This window comes from Neophocaena asiaeorientalis, unplaced genomic scaffold (assembly GCF_003031525.2).
Source record: "Neophocaena asiaeorientalis asiaeorientalis breed wild unplaced genomic scaffold, Neophocaena_asiaeorientalis_V1.1 scaffold648, whole genome shotgun sequence".
Classification (NCBI taxonomy): Eukaryota; Metazoa; Chordata; class Mammalia; order Artiodactyla; family Phocoenidae; genus Neophocaena; species Neophocaena asiaeorientalis.
Window position 1 is genome coordinate 4,106,618 of NW_020172781.1, and position 24,460 is coordinate 4,131,077.

The 24,460-nt window shown below is 43.3% G+C and overlaps 2 protein-coding genes across 15 annotated transcripts in view; one reads left to right on the plus strand and one right to left on the minus strand.

The window, feature by feature from the left end:
* Window positions 1-15,480, minus strand: part of ANKRD13A (ankyrin repeat domain 13A) — a 35,727-nt gene extending 20,247 nt beyond the window's left edge. Inside the window, exons 1-2 of the mRNA XM_024741447.1 lie at window positions 15,122-15,480; window positions 535-667 (exon numbers count right to left, since the gene is read on the minus strand). Of these exons, the coding sequence (XP_024597215.1) occupies window positions 535-667; window positions 15,122-15,217 (229 nt within the window). The 5' untranslated portion in view covers window positions 15,218-15,480. The remainder of the gene's footprint in view (window positions 1-534; window positions 668-15,121) is intronic.
* A 4,101-nt stretch (window positions 15,481-19,581) lies between these two features.
* GIT2 (GIT ArfGAP 2) overlaps window positions 19,582-24,460 on the plus strand; it is a 48,733-nt gene continuing 43,854 nt past the window's right edge. For 12 of the 14 annotated variants that reach the window (XM_024741408.1, XM_024741412.1, XM_024741416.1 and 9 more), the window contains exons 1-2: window positions 19,601-19,781; window positions 23,940-24,073. In XM_024741408.1, coding sequence (XP_024597176.1) covers window positions 19,730-19,781; window positions 23,940-24,073 — 186 coding nt within the window. In that variant the 5' untranslated portion in view covers window positions 19,601-19,729. Of the gene's footprint in view, window positions 19,782-23,939; window positions 24,074-24,460 lie in introns of all 14 variants that reach the window. The other 2 variants (XM_024741419.1, XM_024741421.1) reach the window with 2 other exon arrangements.

Consider the following 24,460-nt stretch of genomic DNA (forward strand, 5'->3'; position numbering starts at 1 on the left):
GACAGTGTCTTCAGAGCTGGCTTTCACTGTGTGATCACATAACTGTGGAGATGGGCAGGTAGGGTTTGTGTTGTGTATATCCTTGCTCAGTCAACTCAAAATTACTCTGAGAGTAATTTTGAGAGTATGAGAGTGTGCAAAACAAGTGAAGTGCCAGGATTTCACTGGAAAATACTACTACTTTCAGCTATAATTTTTTTGATTTTGTCTATCCTCATGGACTCGCTAGAGTTACCACCACATTCCTCAGGGGAAATCCGGCCTCTACACTCATGTCCGATGCACATAGAGCCGCTTTCTGGATAAGGAGTCACCCTCTACCCAGGGCTCTTGGCCCAGGACATAATTCGGACCACTGTGCTGCAGACAAGCCAGCAGCATCCGAGGCTCTCATCTTCTCGCCCAGCCCCAAGTTCCAAGAGAGAAAGAGTCTTAAGATAAAGATGACTTGGGACAATAAGGATTGAAACTGGCCTTTGTTCAGAAAGAGAAAACAAAATGAAAGGCTTTAAATTATTTTACAAGTATACTTGCCTGTCCATCCCTCGCGATTTTCTTTTGTAACGTCTGCTTTATGTCGGAGCAAGACTCTAGCAGATTCCAAATGTCCCAAAGAAACAGCAAGATGCAATAAGGTTCGACCTCGCGGATCCAGAGCCTCCACATTCTGTAAAGTAAACACTGGCATTTATATAATTGGATATATTACATAAAAACGTGGAAAGGAGTTTGAGAGATAATATTCAGTATAAAAATTTAAAATAGGAGGGTCGGGGCTTCCCTGGTGGAGCAGTGGTTGACAGTCCACCTGCCGATGCAGGGGATATGGGTTCGTAGGCCGGTCCGGGAAGATCCCACATGCCGCGGAGCGGCTGGGCCCGTGAGCCATGGCCACTGGGCCTGCGCGTCCGGAGCCTGTGCTCCGCAATGGGAGAGGCCACAGCAGTGAGAGGCGCGCGTACCGCAAAAAAACAAACAAACAAACAAATAAATAAATAAATAAAATAGGAGGGTCTGGGAGAACCCTGTTGACATAGCGTCACACAGAAGGGATTTGGTGTGTTCACAGTGGTGGCAGTAGAATCTCTCTGACACATCTGGGCCAAAAAGCATCTGGGCTACTGAGACAGGACTCCCCATTCTCCTGCAAAAGTAAGCCCAGGAGGCTTGAGACAGTACCCTCAATGTGCTGTGGATGGTAAATGTCATTTAATCCTAAGACAGTTCAGAATTAAATATGAGAAAGATGAAATACACCAAATCCACAGTATTCATTTTTGTGAGCAAAGAGAAGATGCAAGAAATGTTTAACAAAGACCTAGAAGAATTAAAGAACAAACACTAAAGAACAAACAAACAGAGATGAACAATCCAATAACTGAAATGAAAAATACACCAGAAGGAATCAATAGCAGAATAAATGAGGCAGAAGAACGGATAAGTGACCTGGAAGACAGAATGGTGGAATTCACTGCTGCAGAACAGAATGGAGAAAAAAGACTGAAAAGAAATGAAGACAGCCTAAGAGACCGCTGTGATAACATTAAACGCAACAACATTCGCATTATAGGGGACATACAGACAGAAAATTAATAAAGAAACACAAGCTTTAAATGACACAACAGACCAGATAGATTTAATTGATATTTATAGGAAATTCCACCCAAAAACAACAAATTACACTTTCTTCTCAAGTGCGCACAGAACATTCTCCAGGATTGATCACATTTCGGGTCACAAATCAAGCCTCGGTAAATTTAAGAAAATTGAAAGCATATCAAGCATCTTTTCCGACCACAATGCTATGAGATTAAAATGCATCACAGGGAAAAAAATGTAAAAACACAAACACATGGAGGCTAAACAATACGTTACTAAATAACCAAGAGATCACTGAAGAAATCAAAGAGGAAATAAAAAAATACCTAGAGACAAATTACAACAAAAACACCATGATCCAAAACCTGTGGGATGCAACAAAAGCAGTTCTAAGAGGGAAGTTTATAGCAATACAAGCCTACCTGAAGAAACAAGAAAAACCTCAAATAAACAATCTAAACTTACACCTAAAGGAACTAGAGAAAGAAGAACAAACAAAACACAAAGTTAGCAGAAGGAAAGAAATCATAAAGATCACAGCAGAAATAAATGAAATACAAACAAAGAAAACAACAGCAAATATCAATAAAACTAAAAGCTGGTTCTTTGAGAAGATAAACAAAACTGATAAACCTTTAGCCAACCACAACGAAGAGTAGCCCCTGCTCGACGCAACTAAAGAAAGCCCACGCACAGCAATGAAGACCCAACGTGGCCATAAATAAATAAATAAATAAGAAAATCTTTACTCAGAAAACTATAAAACACTGATGAAAGAAATCAAAGATGACACAAACAGATGGAGAGATATACCATGTTCTTGGATTTCAAGAATCAATATTGTGAAAATGACTAAACTACCCAAAGCAATCTACAGATTCAATGCAATCCCTATCAAATTACCAATGGCATTTTTTACAGACCTAGAACAAAAAATCTTAAAATTTGTATGGAGACACAAAAGACCCCGAATAGCCAAAGCAGTCTTGATGGAAAAAAATGGAGCTGGAGGAATCAGACTCCCTGACCTCAGACTATACTACAAAGCTACAGTAATCAAGACAATATGGTACTGGCACAAAAACAGAAATACAGATCAATGGAACAGGATAGAAAGCCGAGATAAACCCACGCACCTATGGTCAACTAATCTATGACAAAGGAGACAAGGATATACAATGGAGAAAAGACAGTCTCTTCAGTAAGTGGTGCTGGGAAAACTAGACAGCTACATGTAAAAGAATGAAATTAGAACACTCCCTAACACCATACACAAAAATACACACAAAATCCATAAACAAAATGGATTAGAGACCTAAATGTAAGACCAGACACTATAAAACTCTTAGAGGAAAACATAGGAAGAACACTCTTTGACATAAACTACAGCAAGATTTTTTTTGATCCACCTCCTAGAGTAATGGAAATAAAAACAAAAATAAACAAATGGGACCTAAAGAAATTTAAAAGCTTTTGCAAAGCAAAGGAAACTACAAACAAGACAAAAAGACAACTCTCAAAATGGGAGAAAATATTTGCCAATGAATCAACAAAGGATTAATTTCCAAAATATATAAACAGCTCATGCAGCTCAATATTAAAAAAAATAACCCAATCAAAAATGGGCAAGGGAAGCTTCCTTGGTGGCACAGTGGTTAAGAATGTGCCTGCCAATGCAGGGGACACGGGTTCAAGCCCTGGTCCAGGAAGATCCCATATGCCATGGAGTAACTAAGCCCACGTACCACAACTACTGAGCCTGTGCTCCAGAGCCAGTGAGCCACGACTCCTGAAGCTTGGGCACCCGGAGCCCATGCTCTGCAACAAGAGAAGCCATCGTAATGAGAAGCCCGCACACCGCAACGAAGAGTAGCCCCCGCTCACTGCAACTAGAGAAAGACTGTGCACAGCAACAAAGACCCAACGCAGCCAAAAATAAATAAATAAAGTAAATAATAATTAGGGAAAAAAATGGGCAGAAGACCAAAATAGACATCTCTCCAAAGAAGACATAGAGATGGTCAAGAAGCATATGAAAAGCTGCTCAACATCACTAATTATTAGAGAAATGCAAATCAAAACTACAATGAGGTATCAAGTCACACCAGTTAGAATGGGCATCATCAGAAAATCTACAAACAACAAATGCTGGAGAGGGTGTGGAGAAAAGGGAACCCTCTTGCACTGTTGGTGAGAATGTAAATTGATACAGCCACTATGGAGAAGAGTATGGAGGTTCCTTAGAAAACTAAAAATAGAATTACCATATGATCCAGCAATCCCACTACTGGGCATATACCCAGAGAAAACCATAATTCAGAAAGACACATGCACCCCAATGTTCACTGCGGCACTATTTACAATAGCCAGGTCGCAGAAGCAACCTAAATGCCCATCGACCAAAGAATGAATAAAGAAGATGTGGTACATATATACAATGGAATATTACTCAGCCATAAAAAAGGAACGAAACTGGGTCATTTGTAGAGACATGGATGGATCTAGAGACTGTCATACAGAGTGAAGTAAGTCAGAAAGAGAAAAACAAATATCGTATATTAATGCATATATGTGGAACCTAGAAGAATGGTACAGATGAACCAGTTTGCAGGGCAGAAATAGTGACACAGATGTAGAGAACAAACGTATGGACACCAAGGAGAGAAAATGGCAGGGGGATGGTGGTGGTGGTGGGATGAATTGGGAGATTGGGACTGCCATATATACACTAATATGTATAAAATAGATAATAAGAATCTGCTATATGAAAAAATAAAATTCAAAAAAAATTAAAAATAGTATTTGCACATCATGACAGCACTATATGGGAAAATGAATGCTTGCAAGTGCAAGACTGAAACATGACTCTGGGAGCTATACATAAAGATGACAGTTACTAAGTTCCTTTTTCTATAAAGTTAAGTGCCTCATAAACACTGGCTATAGGCCTCAGATCACTGAACACAACCTTAAGCACGAATGGCATTGAACACAACAGCACTCAAATTAAGTCTAAATAAGGCTAAGGGCTTTCACGGAAATGCAACCACTCTATGATGTGGAACATGGGGGATTTCTCCAGCACATCTCAGCATTCAAGTCAAGAACAGGAAGTGCAGGACTTTAATCAAAACTGAAAGTACAGGGCTTCCCTGGTGGCGCAGTGGTTGAGAGTCCGCCTGCCGATACAGGGGACACGGGTTCGTGCCCTGGTCTGGGAAGATCCCACATGCCGCAGCGCGGCTGGGCCCGTGAGCCATGGCCGCTGAGCCTGCGTGTCCGGAGCCTGTGCTCCGCAACGGGAGAGGCCACAACAGTGAGAGGCCCGCGTACCGCAAAAAAAAAAAAAAAAAAAACCGAAAGTACAAAAGATAATTTGAGTTAGAATAAAATTACATTCTCTAGCCGGATTCCCACCAAAACACCACTCTCATTATTGTGTGTCGAGTGCCCTGAAGTAGCAGCACCCACGGGTTCCACAGACAACCAGCATGATCCACCAGGCATGTGTGTGGACATATTTGCAGATAAATGTCCATTTGGCTTTGACTCTTCATTCCTATTTTGGCCCTCCTCCTGGCACCTGCGCTGGGTCTCCAGAGCTCAGTCTGAACAACTGGGTGCTGCCTTCCAAAGACGGCTCTGGATGTTCTTCCAAGGACACAAGAAACTGCCATGGGGCCTTTGGAATATAAAAACTTTTACGTGCCATGATACTGCTGAGAAAATGTGCTTTATGTTGATTTGAGATGCTAGTTGTTGTGCAGCCTCCAGAGGTATCCAGAACAAGCCACTATTAGCCACAGGAAAGGAAGGTAAGCCGGACTGTGGGTAAGCAGCTACTATCCAACAGCTACTGAGCTTCCCTGTTTTGCTAATTGTATCGTGGCTATTGTGGAGTGAAGACAGGAACTGCTACTGAGGAAAAACAGAAGTGGTCGAAGACATTCTGCTAAGTGAACATGCGTCCTCCTGGACCAACCCCAGGCCTCAGCGTTCTCTCAGGTGCTGAAATGCCAACAAGTATCCTGGAACGGGGCCCACACCACCTCCTGGGATTCCCTGACTTTTCCCAAGGGGACGGCCTGTCTATCTCACCAAAGCGTCCAAAGGGCAGGATCCGAGTCTCCTATTTCTTAGCTTCTGCCACCGTAGACTCTAATTTGCATTAAATCATCGTTCTTTAAAAAAAGTAATATGGCTTTAAACTATTAACTAAGCTGAAGTTTACTAGGAAAGAAATAATTGGCAAATTCATCATTTTCTTTCATGTCTCTTACAGATACTGTTTTCTTTTTTTTTTTTTTTTTTTTTTTTTTTTTTGGGATCAGCTCACGGGCCTAGCTGCTCCGCGGCATGTGGGATCTTCCCGGACCGGGGCATGAACCTGTGTCCCTGGCATCGGCAGGCGGACTCTCAACCACTGCGCCACCAGGGAAGCCCCAGATACTGTTTTCTTACTCAACAAGTTCAGTGTACTACATGAAAGGTGCTAGGGTTAGCATACTGCCCGACACAGGAGATGCTTAACAATATTTACCACACAAAAGGGGAATCTCTACTTACTTTAATTCATACCCCAGAACAAAACTAACATCTCGGACTAAGCTCCTGGGCAACCATTAAGATACAACGTATAAAATGAAAGCCAAATATATTTTGTTGACATTCTTCTGTTTTGGACCACAGGGAAAACTGTATGTCGGAGCCACATAGCTGCACACTTTGCATGGCTAACTGTTCAGAGCCTCCTGTGCCTCTCCTCATTTGAAAGGAGAGAAGGAAGGAAGAATAATATAATATATTACGGTGACAGTGTGATTTAAAACAATGGATGAATAACAATTAGAGTGGAAAAAAAGGATAGAAAATCAATAGAGAAAAATCAACAAAACCAAAAGTTGGCTCTTGGAAAATATCAACAAAATTGACAAAATTTCAGCTAGACTGACGAAGGAAAAAAAAAGAGAGAAGACTAAAGTTACCAAAATCAGGAATGTAAAAGGGGATATTACTAACTCTACAGAAATTAGAAGTATTATAAATGAATGCTATGAACAACCGTATGCCAACAAATTAGAATTTAGATGAAATGCACATACTCCTAGACAGCCACAAACTAGCAAAACTGACTTAGGAAAAAATAGAAAACCTGAAAAAAATTTATAACAAGAAAAGAGATTGAATCAGTAATTTTAAAACTTCCCAGGAAAAAAACCTCAGGCCTAGATGGCTTCACTAGTGAATTCTACCAAATGTTCAATAAATTAATACCAATTCTTCACAAACCCAAAAAAACAGAAGAGGAAGGAAAACTTCCCAATTCATTTTATAAGCCCAGTATTATCCTGATGATGAACACGTCACCAAAAAGAAAACCACAGACCAGTATCTCTTGTGAATATAGGTACAAAAATCCTCAACAATATTCTAGCAAAGTAAATTCAGCAACATATAAAAAGGGCTATTGTACACCATGACCAAGTGAGTTTATCCCACAAATGCCAAGGGTGGCTTAACATCTGACGATCAATTAATGTAACACAGCATATCAATAGAATAAAATAAAATAAAAAACACATGACCATCTCGATACATGAGTGCTGTGGTCTGAAGGTGAAGTGTCCACCCAAACTTTGTATGTTGAAATCCTAACCTCTAAAGATGATGGTATTAGGAAGTGGGGCCTTTGGGAAGTGCTTAGATCATGAGAGTGAAGCCCTCATGAATGGAATTAGTGCCTTTATAAAAGAGGCTCCAGAGAGCTTGCTAACCACCTTCTACCATGTTAGGACACAGTGAGAATGCACCTGCTATGAACCAGGAGGAGAGCCCTCAGCAGCCACCACACCAAACCTGCTGGCACCATGATCTTGGACTTCAAGGCTCCAGAACTATAAGAAATAAATTTCTATTGTTTATAAACTATCCTCTCTATGATATTTGTTACCGCAGCTCAAATGGACTAAGACAATGCAGAAAAAGCATTTCACAAAATCCCACACCCCTTCATGATAAAAAAACACTCAACAAACTAGGAATGGAAGGGAACTTCCTCAAACAGCATCCACCTGTGAAAACCCCACAGCTAATATCATATTTAATGGTGAAAGACTGGATGCTTTCCTCCTAAGATAGGAACAAGACAAGAAAGTTCTCTTTCATCACTTCTATTCAGCATTGTACTAGAGGTTCTAACCAAGGCAATAAGGCAAGAAAAATAAATAAAAGGCATCCAAATTGGAAAGGAAGACATAAAACTATCTCTACTCACAGACAACATGATCTCATATATAGAAAATCCTAAGAAATCTACTTAAAAACTATTAGAACTAATGATTTCTGCAAGGCTGCAGGATATGAGAGCAATACAGAAAAATCAATTGTATATCTATACACTCGTAGCAACTCAAAAATGAAACTTTAAAAATTCCTTTTACAGGGCTTCCCTGGTGGTGCAGTGATTAAGAATCCGCCTGCCAAAAAAAAAAAAAAAAGAATCCGCCTGCCAAAAAAAAAAAAAAAAGACCCCCCCTGCCAATGCAGGAGACACGGGTTCGAGCCCTCATCCAGGAAGATCCCACATGCCTCAGAGCAACTAACCCTGTGGGCCACAACTACTGAGCCTGCGTGCTTAGAGCCCATGCTCTGCAACAAGAGAAGCCACTGCAATGAGAAGCCCGCACACTGCAACAAAGAGTAGCCCCCACTCGCTGCAACTAGAGAAAGCCTGCATGCAGCAACGAAGACCAATTGCAGCCAAAAATGAATGAATGAATGAATTACTTTTTTAAAATTCCTTTTACAACAGCATTGAAAAGAATAAAACATTTGGGAATAAGCAACAAAAGAAGTATAAACCTTACACTCCGAAAACCATAAAGCATTGTTGAAAGAAATTAAGATCTAAATAAATGGAAAAGCATCCCATGTTCATGGTTCAGAAGACTTAATATTTTAACATGTCAAAACTCCCTAAACTGAGCTACAGAGTCAATGCAATCTCTATCAAAATTCCAGCTGACTTTCTGCAGAAACGAACAAGCTTATACTAACATTCATAGGAAATGCAAGGAACCCAGAATAGCCAAAACCATCTTGAAACAAAGAGTAAAATTTGAGGATTCACACTTCCCAATTTCAAAACTTACTACACAAAGCTACAGCAATCAAGACAGTGTGGTACTGGCCAAAGGACAGACATATAAATCAATGGAATACAATCTAGAGTCCAGAAATAAACTTATACATTTATGGTCAATTGATTTTCAACAAGGGCACCAAAATAACTCAACGGGGAAAGAATAATCTTTTCAACAAATGGTACTTGAACAACTAGATATCCACATGCAAAAGAATGAAGTACTGTATATACCATATGCAAAAATTAGCTCAAAGTTGATCAAAAACCTAAATGTAAGAGCTAAAACACTAAAACTCTTAGGAGAAAACATAGGATTATATCTTTGCGAACTTGTGTTAACCAAAACCTTCTCAGATACAACACCAAATGCATAAGAGACAAAAGAAAATGCAGATAAACTACACTCCATCTAAACTGAAAACTGCTGTACTTCAAATGACATAAAGAAAGTAAAAAGACAACCTAAAGAATGGAAGAAAATATTTGCAAGTCATATGCTTAATAAGGGGCTAGTATCCGGAAAATATGAAGAACTCTAACTACTCAAGAATAAAAAGACAAATAATCCAGTTTTAAAATGGGCAAAGGATTTAAATAGACATTTCTTCAAAGAAGATATGCCAATGCCCAATAAGCACATGAAAGATGCTCAACATAACTAATCATTAGGGTAATGCAACACAAGACCACAAAGTGATAATACCTCACCCCCATTAGGATGGCTACAATCAAAAAGACAGACAATAACAAGTGTTGACAAGGATGTGGAGAAACTAGAACACTCATACACTGCTGGTGGCAATGTAAAATGGTGCAGTCAATTTGAAAAGGAGTTGGCAGTTCCTCCAAAAGTTAAACATAGAATTACTATAAGACCCAGCAATTCCACTTGCAGGTGTTTACCCAAAAAAAATAAAAACATACAACCACACAAAAACTTGCACACAGATATGCATAGCAGCATTATTCATAATGGCCCAAAGGTGGGAAAAAACAAATGTCTATCAACTGACAAATGAATAAACAAAATGTACTCTATACATACAATGGAATATTATTCAGCCATTAAAAGGAATGAAGTACTAATACCTCCACAACATGGATGAACCTTGAAAACATCATGTTAGGTTAAAGAAGCCAAACACAAAAGGCCACATATTGTATGACTGCACTTACATGAAATGTCCAGAATAAGCAAATCTGTACAGATAGCAAGCAGCTTAATGGTTGTCTGGGGCTGAAGGTGTTGGGGGGAAATAGGAAATGACAGCTAATGGGCGTGGGGTTTCTTTTTGGGGTGATGAAAATGTTCTGGAATGTGATAGTGGTGACAGTCACACAACTCTGAATATACTAAAAAACAGTGAATAATATACTTTAATGGGTGAATTGCATAAGTGAATTATATCTCAATAAAGATGTTTGAAAACCAACATATGTATGTGTTTTATGTAAGACATAAAACTAATCTACCCTCTATCTATATGCTGTTTGACGAGTTGCTTAATTTCTCTTGAGCTTCAGTTTGCTCCCTTGTAAAACAGGATTAAAAAAAAACCAATAAAACCCCACCTACCTTACAAAGTTCTTACAAGGGCAAAGGCACAAGCCTAACCCACACAGAAAGCACTTCGAAGAGCCAGCACTTATTATCATACACCTACATTACGTAGTTTCATATAAGCCGTCACTTTCTCCCTAAAAGGGATTTGTTCAAATTTCCTTAGTTAATAGTGGAGCTTAGGGTCTTCAACTAATAATGTTAGCTTAGTGAGCAAGACCTTTCAGAATTTAACTGGAATTCACTGTCGAAGCTGAGCATGTAAGTTTTTCCTTTAAGTTTCTTCAGTCATGAGCCGTACCAAATTAAAAATCCCCACCCTCTTAACTATCATCGTGCCCCAAAAGAAGAAAAGGAATGAGATTTCTACACGTCTCCTTATGTGATAATGTAAGCCCACCGACTTTTCTTGTCCAAGCCCTCTTTGCCAGCCCGCTGTTCTCCAGCCGCAGTCAAGGCGCAGCTGAGTGCGGGCTGCAGAGCCAGACAACCGGGCCCACTTCCGGACCCCTCACTAGCCTTGGGTGGATGACTCAACCCCTCTGAGCCTTGGTCCCTAGCGCACAGCCAGAGCTTCCGAAACTCTCACAGGGGCCTCCTGGGGAGGCCTCAGGTAAGAGGCTGCTAAGCAGCCCTCCATTCGCTTGAGAGAGTCAACCACCCTCATTCCTGTGCACTCTCAGACCGCCTTGGTCCTCTGCAGCTATGGCCTGAGCTGGTTCTCCCACTCCTAGTCGGGGGTCGGGGTCAGGAAGCCATACAAGCCTGGTTCCTAAGGTGAGCCTGAGCCTCTGAGGGCTGAGGAGGAGCAGCTGAGAGGAGGCTCCAGGCTCTTCCCCTTGGATGCAAGGCTCTGGCTCACAGCGGGCCTCTAGCCAACAGGCACTGGCTTGAACGTGTGCCCAGTGGCCTCACCCAGCCTAGCCCCTGGCTGGGATGAGAACCCCAGGGTGGTTCCCTGGTCAGGCTCTGGGCACTGCTGCTGCTAGAACATCCTCTTCCTCTTGCCCAGATTTTGAGCTTTCACTGCTGGCTCCCTAACAGGGGGCTGGCCCTGGAGTCAGGCATCATCTGCCACCCTCCTCTCCACTCGATCCCAGGGCTTTCTCTCCCCTGCTAAGGTGCACTGACTGACCTTTGCATTTGTCCCCGTAAATTTTCCTTCATTCTTCCAGCATCAGCAGGAAGGCCAAAAGATGTTTAACAGACCTCTTTGGCTAAGTGACAAATGACATAGCCATAACACAAATCATTTCAACTGTACCAATCAACTTCAAGGCCCCGCTGAATATTAAAGGCAGTAGAGCTGATGGGTTAAGAGGCACTTAATAAAGTGCCTCTGCTGAGTAAACGTTGAAAGCGTGAAACAATCTCATCACTGGCAAAGTTACACAAGCAGTGAACTCCAGCCATTAGCAAGACGGTGGCACTGGGGCTGACTCACTCACACTCAGAAAAACGTGCTTATCCTCTTCATCTGGATAAACTCGATTCTTTCTGTGCCACTGTTCCTAGAACAAAATAAAATTCTTATAGCTACCAGTGTGCCTGCTTCACGTCTCACTCGTGGGATGGAAGGAATGAAGGAACAGACAGCAGAAAATTACTGGCAAACAAAGCCTCAAGTGAAACAGCTGGTTTTATTGCTGCGGTGATAAGAATTTTTTTGTTTTTAATTATGCAACCAATACGTGTTCTTTGTAGAAAAATTGGAACATACATAAAAGAAGCTACATTCCCAGGATGATTATAATAATAGCAGCAGCAAGTATGGTAAATGTACTGCTCCCATTTACTAAGTGCCTTTGCTTTCTGATCTGTTCTCTGCTTCATTCTCCAGAATCCTGAAATGGAGGCACTTTCACTGAAAGAAGTAAAGCGGAAGGGTTAAGAATACAGGATTAAAACAGACTGTGACTTTCTGGGTTGACATCCTGGGTTCGACTACTGGGTAAGCAGGTGACTGAACCTCTCCACCTCCGTTTCCTCATCTGTGAAATGGGAATCACAATAGCACTCACCCCAGGGGACTGATGTGAGAATTAAATCTAAAATTTCACATAAAACATTTCAGCACGGTGCCTGGCAAAACAGCAAAATACCGCGTTTTGACAGGTGATGAACCAATTCGGCAAGGGTAAATTAAGCACCCAAGCTCACAATCTAACCTGCGATAGCACTGGCCATTAACCTAACTGCCTCCAAGGCACAGGTGTAGGCAACTGTTTCGTAATTAACAGATCATCTCCATAAATATGAAAGCAGCAAAATATTCCCTGCCTTGTACTTTAAAGACATCAATTATCAACTTCTTGACCCTGAAGCAGTTACATAATTTGCAGGACCCAGAGAAAAATCAAAATGCAAGGCCCCTTAATCAAAAAAAAAAATTTAGACCTTCAAGACGATAACTGCAGAGCATTAAACCAAGCACGAGGGACTTCCCTGCCTGGTGGTCCAGTGGTTAAGACTCCACGCTTCCACTGCAGGGGGCACGGGTTCGCTCCCTGGTCGGAGAACTAAGATCCCGCATGCCGCACAGCACAGCCAAAAAAAAAAAAAAAAAAAAAACCACCAAGCACCAGCCACTTCTGAGCACAAGGCCCTGTGCAACTGCCAGGTCGCACACCCTTGAAGCCAGCCCCATGTCCACCCCTTCAACGGCCAAGTTTCAGGATCGAAACTGGATTGCATGCTCATGACAATCAAGCTTCCACGGTCAAGATGTTCTTTCTGAATACACTTCAACTATCCCTTCCCCAGAGAAAACAGGATACTGTGGAATGATCTACAGTGATAACCAATAACAAAGCCAAAACCAAATAATTAGCAAAGATGAATATTCTCTCCCGACCTCCTTGCCAGTCAAAGGCATTAAGGATCAATTTACTCCGGGACAACCTGCTGCAAATTTATAATTCTCTAATCGCGAATGTCCTTAACGTTTTTCAAGGTAAGAGGCACAGCGAACTTTCGATGAACATGTCTATCACAGCTTGCAGGAAAAAGAAATAATTCAACCATGCCACATTGTAGATTATAAACCAAGACTTGGTCTTATCGAACAAGTTTTTCTATAAAGAAAGACTGCGCTTCATTTAAACTCTTTTCCTCACTCCAATGAACAGAAAGCCTGCTGCTTTCAGAAATCAGTATTGAACATGTGTGTGGTTTAAGGACAATGATGAACCTCTATATCAAATAGGATTTTAGTTTTGTGACTTTCCTTGTACTTTATCTCAATATTTCGTAAGAAGCTGGGCGGCCCCGATACCAAGGAAGTGCAGAAGCAAGACGTAGCAGAACTAAAAACAAGACTGTCTGGTCATTTTTAAAGTGTCCAAGGTGAGACTGAAATCTGAGAGCAAAATCATGGAGGATTCTCTCTGAGCCACGTTTAGTAAAAAAAACGGAATTAAATCTTCAGGTATACCGCAATGCCTAATGGTGAATCATTTACTCTTGGGGCATGATCTAATTAACAGCAATGACTCTTACAACGAAAGTTTATTCTGTCGGGACAGAGAATTTAAATGAAAAAAGAGCAACTTTTGACTTCCAGTGGGTGCTCAACAGACTTAAAAGGGAGATGTCAAGGTACAAGAACACACTTAGCAGTAACCGTTCATCACATGGGGGGATGCTGACCTTGCTCAATTATTGCCAACCATAAGAAAACCAATGCCCCTTTTCCTCTAAAATTTCTTGACAATTACAGCATCAAATTGGAGCCATTCAAACACCAGAACTTTAGCACACTGTATAAAATGAAGTCAACCAGAACAATTATACCAAATAATTACAAATCCTCATCCTAACTGCTAAGTCTGTTAGTTTGTAACTTGAGGATACCAATACCTCCCAGAATTGCTGGGATGCCTTTAAGGCAGGGTTTCTCAAGCAAAATGCTACTGACATTTTGGGACAGATAAATCTTAGTTGGGGAGGGGGGTGTCTTACGCATTTGTGCATTATAGGGTATTGAGCAGCTTCCCTGGCCTCTACCCATTAGATTCCAGTAACACCCACTCCCCACTTGTAACAACCAAAAATGTCCCCATTAATTACTTGATGTGTGGGATGAAGGATGAAATCACTTCCAACTGAGAACCACTGCTTTATACAGATGGGAATAAATAAAAGGTAAGGAATCAAAGCACTTTAAAATAGGAAGTGATTTTAAGGATGCTGTGCACCAGTGATTCTCAAACTTGACCTATTGATAATAGTCAAGTACAAGATTTGCCCACAGGGGTATCAACACCCTCATTCTACAAATAAGTGGACGTGGGCCAGAAAAGGAAAATGCCTTGCCCAAGGTCACAGGGCAAGTTAGAACCTGGACTCCAAACCCAACCAAGCCCTTCCTTACAAAACGTATGGGTGGGGTGAGAGGTGTGTGTTGCTCATACATTTTGGGGAGAGGCAGGCCTAATTGGTTAAGACGGTGCGCTCTGGAGCCAGCTGGCCAGAGTTAAAAATCCTGATTTGGTATTTATTAGGTGAGGGACCTTGTGTAAGGCACATAACCTCTGAGAGCCTCAGTTTCCTTCTCTGTCAAATTTAACGATAGTACCTACCTCCTAGGGTTGGAAAGGCTGAGAGAGAGAATATATATAAAACCTCGACACAGGGCCCGGAACACATTAAACACTCAATACATGTTATTATTATTATTATTATTGTCCCACGACTGCAGAGTGGAAGGGGTCTGCAGGGCCCCGAGGGCAGAGGGCTGGAGATGGGCTCAGGGAGGCGATGCGACCCCCGACTCCCCCCTCCTCTCGCCAGGGGCGGACCCCCGCCTCGCCCCTCACCTGGCCCTGCAGCTCCTTCTCCAGCTGCCGGTAGTCGTTGTTCCAGACCAGGACGTGTAAAGGGAAGTGGCCGCTAGCGTCGCAGGCAGAGGACATGGCGAGGAGGCCGCAGCCGGGCCCTCACCGCCCGCTTGCCAAGTCTCAGCACCGGCAGGGTCTCCGGCGCCCGCCCGGCGGCCGGCGAGCGAGAGAACCAGGGGAGCGAGCGAGGGGCGCGGTACGAGGCAAGGGGGACTAGCTAGCCAGGTGAGGGGCACGCGCGGGAGGTCGGCGGTCGCGGGCCGGGTCGGGGACGGGGTCGGCCGCGCCCACCCCGCGCCCCGCCGCGCTCCCGCCTGCGCTGACAGCTCCCGAACCGACTTCTGCGGGCAGAACTGCCCCAAACAGGGAAGTGCGGGGAGCGAACCACCGCGCGCCGTGGCGGGGGGGAGGAGAGGACAACCACCTGGTCCGGGGTCCGCCTAACCCCACCCACCTGAAGTCCACATCTGGAAACACAGTAATGCCCAAAACAGAGCTAAAACTCTCTTCTTTAGCCCAGAATCTCTACATGGAAAACTCGGTCTACCCTTCATCACCCCCTTTCCCCCTGCTCCAGCTTTCTCATATGGTTCGGTCCACAACTGGGCCTCTTCCACCGGCTCTGTGGTCACGGGGTGACAACAGACGCCTGGACCAAACCATTCTAGTTACTGACTCCCTAGCCTTTTTGGACCTGGGCATATGCTTCCACGATTGGTCAGGAGCCATTTTGGAAGTGGGCAGCACCAAACAATTTTCACGGGGGAATTATAAACTCTAGAGAAGTGGCATCAAATAGTTGCACAATAAGAGGATGGTTCTATCTCAGGATTTCTCAACTTCGGCACATTTTGAACCACGTAATTTTTTTTTTTTTTTGCTATTCTGGTAGCTCTGATTCTTTTTAATTTATTTATTTTTTACTTTTATTTATTTTGATTTTTTTATACAATTTTAAAAAGTTGCTTTCCGGGGCTTCCCTGGTGGCACAGTGGTTAAGAATCCACCTGCCAATGCAGAGGACACGGGTTCAATCCCTGGTCTGGGAAGATCCCACATGCCGCGGAGCAACTAAGCCCGTGTGCCACAACTACTGAGCCTGTGCTCTAGAGCCCGCGAGCCACAACTACTGAGCCCGCGTGCCACAACTACTGAAGCCCGCACGCCTAGAGCCCGTGCTCCACAATGAGAAGCCACTGCAATGAGAAGCCTGCACACTGCAACGAAGAGTAGCCCCCACTCGCCACAACTAGAGAAAGCCTGCACGCAGCAGCGAAGACCCAACACAGCCAAAAATAAATAAATATATATATTTTTAAAGTTGCTTTCCATTTACAGTTTTTACTAAATATTGGCTATATTCCCAGTGTTGTACAATACATCCTTGAGTCTATCTTACACCCAATAGTTTGTGCCTCCTCCCCTACCCTTATATTACCCCTCTCCCCAGTGTTAACCACTAGTTTGCTCTCTATATCTGTGAATCTGCTTCTTTTTTGTTATATTTACAACTTTGTTGTATTTTTTAGATTCCACGTATAAGTGATATCATACAGTATTTATCTTTCTCTGTCTGACTTATTTCACTTAGCATAATGACCTCCAAGTCCATCCATGTTGCTGCAAATGGCAAAATTTCATTCTTTTTTTTAATGCCTGAGTGGTATTCCATTGTTGAATACTACATAAAGGGAACATACCTCAACATAATAAAGGCCATATATGACAAACCTACAGCTAACATCATACTCAATGGTGAAAAGCTGAAAGCATTTCCTCTGAAATCAGGAACAAGATAAGGATGCCCACTCTCACCACTTTTATACAACATAGTTTTGGAAGTCCTAGCCACAGCAATCAGAGAAGAAAAAGAAATAAAAGGAACCCAAATTGGAAAGGAAGATGTGAACCACATAATTCTTTACGTGGGACTTGTCCTGTGCTTTGTAGGATGTTGAGCAGCATCCCTGGCCATTCTATCCACTGGATGCCAGTAACACTACCCCCAAAATGTCTCCAGACATTGCCAAATGCCCCCTGGAGGACAAAAATCCATCCCCCACCCCCCCACTGAGAAGCACTGTTCTACCTGAACCCCATACTGGGTTATGATTCAAAGTTACCTAAGGTGGTGGTTTATTCCACATATGAATGTCATCTATTTTTGAAGCTAGCCATTTGAATTTGGGGTTATGGCCAAAAGGACTAATAGATAATACTGAGACTTGACCACAGTCAGCCACTATTAAGTTCATTCTTTGGGTTTCAATCTAAGACACTATAACTCCTTGACTCAATGAAGAACCAAGTCAACTTACAGCTACTCACCAGCCTGAGCTTTCTGCACAGCTGTCTACAACTAGACCACATAACTGGGCAAAGTTATTTAATGCATCTTGGAAGCATACCCTCTGCCTTCCCTGCTTGTGCACATCCAGCTTTTCAGATGCCTGCAACAACAGCTGTTCAAGAATCCTGGCCTAATCCATTCTCCACATGTGTTGAGTCCAGAAGATTTGTTAGTCTGCAAACCAAAACAGGGTGCAGGAGCATCAGGATGGAACCCAGAGGCTCTAACTGTGGAATGTGTGGGAATTATGTGGTTATGCCCATACCACACATTTATAAAAATGGAGAGATGAACCAAAGACCAGTGCTTCTGAGACCTCTTCCAGGACTTCTCTCCTTTCAGAAGCCTTGTGCAATTTAATTTTCTTTCTCTTCATCATCCTATGTTTATTGAACATTTCTCTTAATTCATTAGTCGGAAAACTCCACGCTAACTGCTCACCAGAGTACCTAAAGTTAAAACAGTACCTGGCCCACAATAGGCACGGAATATTTGCTGAAGGGAGATCATGGTTGTGTTTACATATAATGCATACAATATTCATTAGCATTAGGATCACATCTCTGCTCTTCTTCCACTGCTTAAACTCATCTCATTGTGTTTATCTCACACCATCCTGTGAGTTAGATTATCTATTCTTATCCTCAAGACAAAAAAAAAAAGCTGTGATTAGAAAATAATAGTAATATCAAATTCCAGGGCTTCCCTGGTGGCGCATTGGTTAAGATTCCGCCTGCCAATGCAGGGGACACGGGTTCGAGCCCTGGTCTGGGAAGATCCCACACGCCGCGGAGCAACTAAGCCCATGCGCCAACACTGCTTAGCCTGTGCTCTGGAGCCCGCGAGCCACAACTACTGAGCCTGCAAACCACAACTACTGAAGCCCGCATGCCTAGAGTCCATGCTCCACAATAAGAGAAGCCACCGTAATGAGAAGCCTGTGCACCGCAAGGAAGAGTAGCCCCCGCTCACCGCAACTGGACAAAGCCCGTGCGCAGCAACAAAGACCCAACTCAGCCAAAAAACAAAACTTTTTTATAATAATAATAGGAGCTACTATTATTGAGGGCTTACTATGGGGCAGGCACACCACACTCTTCTGTAAATTATCCCATTTGTCCTTAGCCAGACAGTAAATATTTAGCTTTGCACGTCATATATGTTTTGTTGAATATTCTTCATCCTATCCCTTCTCTCCTTTTTCTTCTTTACAACCCTTTAAAAATGTAAAAATCATTTTAAAGTAACAGGCTATACAAAAGCAAATCATGGCCTACGGGTAGATACACATTATCTCCATTTTGCAGATGAGATTAAAACTGCAGCGTAGGGGGCTTCCCTGGTGGCGCAGTGGTTAAGGATCCGCCTGCCAGTGCAGGAGACACGGGTTCGAGCCCTGGCCCGGGAGGATCCCGCGTGCCGTGGAGCAACTAGGCCCGTGCACCACAACTGCCGAGCCTGCGCTCTAGAGACTTTGAGTCACAGCTACCGAAGCCCTCGCACCTAGAGCCCGTGCTCTGCAACAAGAGAAGCCACCACAATGAGAAGCCCGCGCACCACAACAAAGAGTGGCCCCTGCTCGTCGCAACTAGAGAAAGCCTGCGCACAGCAACAAAGACCCAACACAGCCAAAAATAAATAAAAAAAAAAAAAAACTATTTTACTTATTGTAGATCTAGTGCAGCTGAAAGTAAGCACCATAAAGACAGGAAATTTCGTCTTCTTGGCTCACTGCTCCTTCTCCAGTGCCTGGAGCAGTGTGTGGAACATAGTAGATGCTCAATAAATATTTGCTGAATAAAGGAATGCATAAATAAGTGAACTTGGCCAAAGTTATGCTAGATGACTTGACTACCGATAGCCTCAGGAAGGTTGCGGCTGCATACCTCTAGTCACTAGATTTTGCTGCTTCCCCTGATATTAATCAGCGCTGGGAAGAAGCGAATCTCTTCCAGAGAGGGAGACACCAAATCAAGGAAATTTGGAAGTAGGACAGAAGACACCTGCCCTCACTCAAGATGGCGACAAGGCAGCGTGCCCTTTCCGGTCACATGACCTGCCCGTCGCCGAAGGGCGCCTCCCCGCGCGTGCGTGCTGCGCCGCGGCTGTGAGGCGCTGAGGGGAGAGGCACCGCAGCCAGCACCACCGTGGGGACCCGTTAGAGCGGAAGCGCCGCCGCCGCCGCCGCCTTCGCTGTCCCCGGCCACTAGGTTCCCGGCAGGTGGGAGGCGGGAGCCATGTCGAAGCGGCTCCGGAGCAGCGAGGTGTGCGCTGACTGCAGCGGGCCGGGTGAGTCGCACCAGCCGGGCCCGCTCCCTTCATCTCTCCTGGCCGGGACTCCTGTCCCGGGGCCGCCCCCTCGGGCCGGGCGGGTCCCGGCTGTCGAGCTCTGCACGCTATGTCTGGGGTCGGGACGAGGAGGAATCTCGGCGGCCTTGGGGCGGGACCGTCCCGGGCCTGTCTGAGCCGGAGCGGGCAGGGGGTCGCCGCCCTCCCGTCCCTTCCTTCCCTCTCGTCCCCTCTGTCCCAGGCCGGGCGGTGAAACGGCGGGGTCCGGCCCGCTTTCCCAACAGGAAGGGGCTTGGGCAATCTACAGGAAGGCCAGTTACAGAAGTGAAATCCGAGCGTCCTCCCGGCTGCGGCCCCCAGAGGCTGCAGGTGTCAGCCCCCTCCCCACAGCTACCCAGACTCCCAACCCCAGGAGGGGGCCCTGGGGCCCTGCCCGGAGTGGGTGACATTCGCCGCTTCCCTCCACTGAGACTCGCCAGAGGACCCCCATGGATGAGTTCCCCGCTCCTGACATCCCTACTCCCACTCCACCGCGGAGAATCTCCGGGATGTCGGCGACTTGCAAATGCGACCGGCACTTAGGAGGCAATGCCGGTTTCAAGTTGTGAGATCTGAACGAGCTGAGTTCAAACTAGATTTTGCCTCTGGGTGACCTTGGGCTAGTGACTTCATTTGGCCGAGTCTTGATTTCCTCATTTTTCCGATGAGGATAATTGGGAGTACAGTGCTCAGGGGTAGGGAAGATTCCATGAATATTCTTAGAATCATCTCATTTAAGGCGGTTTTTTTCCTTTTTTTCTTTTTTGTACTGTGTACAGAACCTTTACAGTCCCTTAAAGCTATAGTTGAATTTCTAAATCATACATTAATTACACCTTACAAAACAACCACACACCAAATCACGGGCAAGTGTACCCATTTGTGCCTTCAGGCAGTATAGGCATATGGGAGCATTGAAAGGCCAAAACCATTCCTCCCATGCATAGTTTTCAGATTTAGAGTTCAGATCCATCTTAGCGGTTGGAACTGGGTTGACGGGTCTCTATGCTGTTTTCAGTGTTTGGATTTATCTGCTTTGAATTTGAAGTTGTAAGATGGCTTCTTTGGCACAATAGCATCCAATAAACGATCTTAACGAAATGAGCACCAGTGTTTTTGCAACTTTTCGGAACTTCATCTTGTCATATGGAAGTGGAGACTGATTTTAAATAGTATTGTGATAACTCAAACCTTATGTGGTTATTTCACGGCCTGTATACTGTGAGTGGGGTTACCAGTTTCCTTTGAAGATAGGGAGATGGGTGGAGGAGTTTAAAAAGAAGTGTTTCAGAAACCAAGTTAGTGTGTTACACGAGCTCCATTGTATTCTCTAAAAATGTTATTTGTTCCACTTCCTTATTTTCTTGCCTGTTTTCAGTTGAACTTTCTGTGATGTTTGATTCACATGAATTTAGATTCAAACTTCCTGTTGAAATGCATTTTCTTTGCTTCTCAGTGGATGGTATGGGGCAAAGGAAAACTGCATCTCCATTGCCACACTAAATACTCAACTAAATAATAAATGCAGTCTTGCACTTCTCCGGCGTTTTGTGCATTTCAGAACATTTTCTCTTCCATTGTTATCTTTTTAGTTGTTGTCTCATGCCTCATCTACAGAGACTTGAGTCACTTCCTTCCTGTTTTGAATATAATTAGGCTACCTTGAAATGTTCTGAACTTGAGCAGCTGGGAACTTGTGCTGCCTTTTCTGCAAAGCCCTAGTAAAAGAGTTACCTTTAGGGTTGGGGATCCCTTTGAGATTCTTTTTTTTTTTTAATTAATTTATTTATTTTTGGCTGTATTGGGTCTTCGTTGCTGCATGCGGGCTTTCTCTAGTTGCAGTGAGCGGGGGCTACTCTTCATTGCGGTGCTCGGGCTTCTCACTGCAATGGCTTCTCTTGTGCGAGCATGGGCCCTAGGGGCGCGGGCTTCAGTAGTTTCGGCACGTGGGCTCAGTAGTTGTGGTTCGTGGGCTCTAGAGCGCAGGCTCAGTAGTTGTGGCGCACAGGCTTAGTTCCTCCGTGGCATGTGGGATCTTCCCAGACCAGGGATCGAACCTGTGTCCCCTGCATTGACAGGTAGATTCTTAACCTCTGTGCCACCAGGGAAGTGACCCTTTTGAGATTCTGATGAATGCTCAGGCCTTCTTCCCAGAAAATGCACACATGCTTAACTCTTTCATACAGAATTTATGTTAAGATTTCTCAGAGGGGTTATAGACATTTCTGAAGCCCATTGGTTGTGTTCCTAGAACCCAGGTTAAGAAGCCCTGGAATAAAACGTTCAGATAAACTGGAAGGGATTCACCCACTCTCAGTCGTACAAACTCGATTTGGATTTTACTGTGTTGTTAACATTCTGATGTTCTCTCCATGGGATTCTGATTCACGATGTTAAGGTGATTAATATAGAACCTTGCTTAGTGTGTGTTAAATCCTTGTTGTCTTGTTCCTGTTAAATTTCCTCCAAGAAGATTGTGAATACTCTGAATGATACGTGAAAAGCAAAGGTAATATTCAAAACGAACAGTCTTTTTGTATGTGTGTCATTAGTCATAGTACCATACTGCAAAAAGCAAAGTTGTTATGTATCTTTGCAGGGATCCTTCATCTTGGTGTTTCCAAACTTTGCTTTTTAGAATGGCTTAGTAGTACTGACATAGTTGTACTTCATTGAATAATTTTGTTTCTGTTTTATTTCATGGCAAACATTTGACTAACTATGATCAAATCTTAGTATTCAATAAATAGTTTACCTTTTTTTTTTAAAGTGAATCTAGTTCATATCCTACTCTGAGTTCAACTGCCTGAAAACTCCACTGAGATTTTTCACTGTAGTAAGACAGTGTTCGTGTGAAACATTCAATGTTTCATGTATTAGCAAACAAAAACTTTCTCTAGTGGCCATGAATTTCAGTGGGCTCTTGAAAATATTTGAATGGTACTTAAAATAATTTGGAAATATTACTATATGCAAGGAACTTCACTTACTCTTTATATCCTCACCACCCTAAGATGTGGTGTTCTTCCCATTTGATCCATGATGAGGACCCTCAGAGAAATAACTTGCCTGAGATCATTATGCAAGAAGTGGCAGAGTTGAGGTTCAAACCCTGGACTGCTTATCTCCAGAGCCAACCCTCTTAACCACTACACTCTTTGACTCCCAGTTTGTCTTTGATTGAAATCCCATAACTTTTGATTATATGGTTGGAAGGGGTTTGAATAAACTGTTAGAAATGGTAAAGATGGTGTACATGCATTTTAGAGATTTTTGTGGGCATTGAAGAATTTTTAAATATACCCCTTAAGCCAGGCAGCTTGAGCGGCACCCATTGTCACCCCATTGTGAGTCTGACGAAATGTAGAAGGTCTGTCTTTATTTTGAGTTTCTAAATATTCAGTTTACTTTCCCAGTGTGAGTTATTCTTACTGCTTACCAAGTGTGAATTATTCTTGTTTCAAAGGATGTCTGATGAAGCTCTGTGGGACTTCACAGGAAAAAATGTGTTGTGCATACACCAGAAGTATTACTCCCTTGTATTTTACGTCTTTGCTTCTGTGAAGCCGCTGTTTTTACAGCTTCTGTCCTTTGAGATCAGTGGCGAGATCGGACTCAACAGTTTATTTAAAATACCTAATGGGTATGATAGCACATTTCCTAGCACACAGGAGGTCAGGTTTCCCAGTCTGTGTTCAGAACCATAGCAGCTGAGCAGTTGTATAGTTGTGTCACTTGCAGCTTTCTGCTAAGCCCCGTGGCATGTAGATGTGTAGCAGTTGTAGGGTAGCTGTCTTTTCACCACTCACTTCACATAATGCTGTGTGGATTGTTCACTGGCACAGTTATGTTATCTTGCTACTGGTGGAGATGGATTCGAAATGATTCAGGTGAATCCTCTCAGTTTGCTTCTCTTACGTTGATTGAAAGAGCACGCATCTGAGACGGTAGATCTCATTAGGGTATCAGACAAACTCGCCAGCTTGATATGTTGCCTAGCATACTAAAACAACAGAAATGTCTTGTTTTTCTGAAAAACCAAACCGCAGTCATCTTTTGCCATCTGGCGGAATAGCAACCACCTGGTATCCTTGCCACTGATTTCATTCTCCTTTCCAGATCCTTCCTGGGCATCAGTAAATAGGGGAACTTTTATATGTGACGAGTGCTGCAGTGTCCATCGGAGTCTAGGGCGCCATATCTCTCAAGTAAGGCATCTTAAACACACACCATGGCCTCCAACATTGCTTCAGGTAAAGAATAAGAATTCTGCTCATGGTTTGTAATTTAAGTTTTTAGGGCTCACTGTTTTAGCACTAAAATTATACTTCTTAAATCTTACAAAAATGTTTGACTCATAACTGAGCAGAGGTGCCATGCTTATTGATGCTATATATAATTATTGAATTCATATTTAAGATTTTTTTCCCTCCTAATGTAAATCTTGTCCCAAAATCTGAACTATAGGTAGACAGTCATTAGAATTTCCTGCTAATGTTTCATTGCTGACTGTCTAGAATGTCACCAGAAATTGTTCTTAAACCGTCTGTCTTTCCCACATACCGTGATGAATGTTTCTGAAAGTGACTGCCTTAGAAACTTTTCATGAAGTTGTCCGCTTTGATAGAAGCATGGACTGG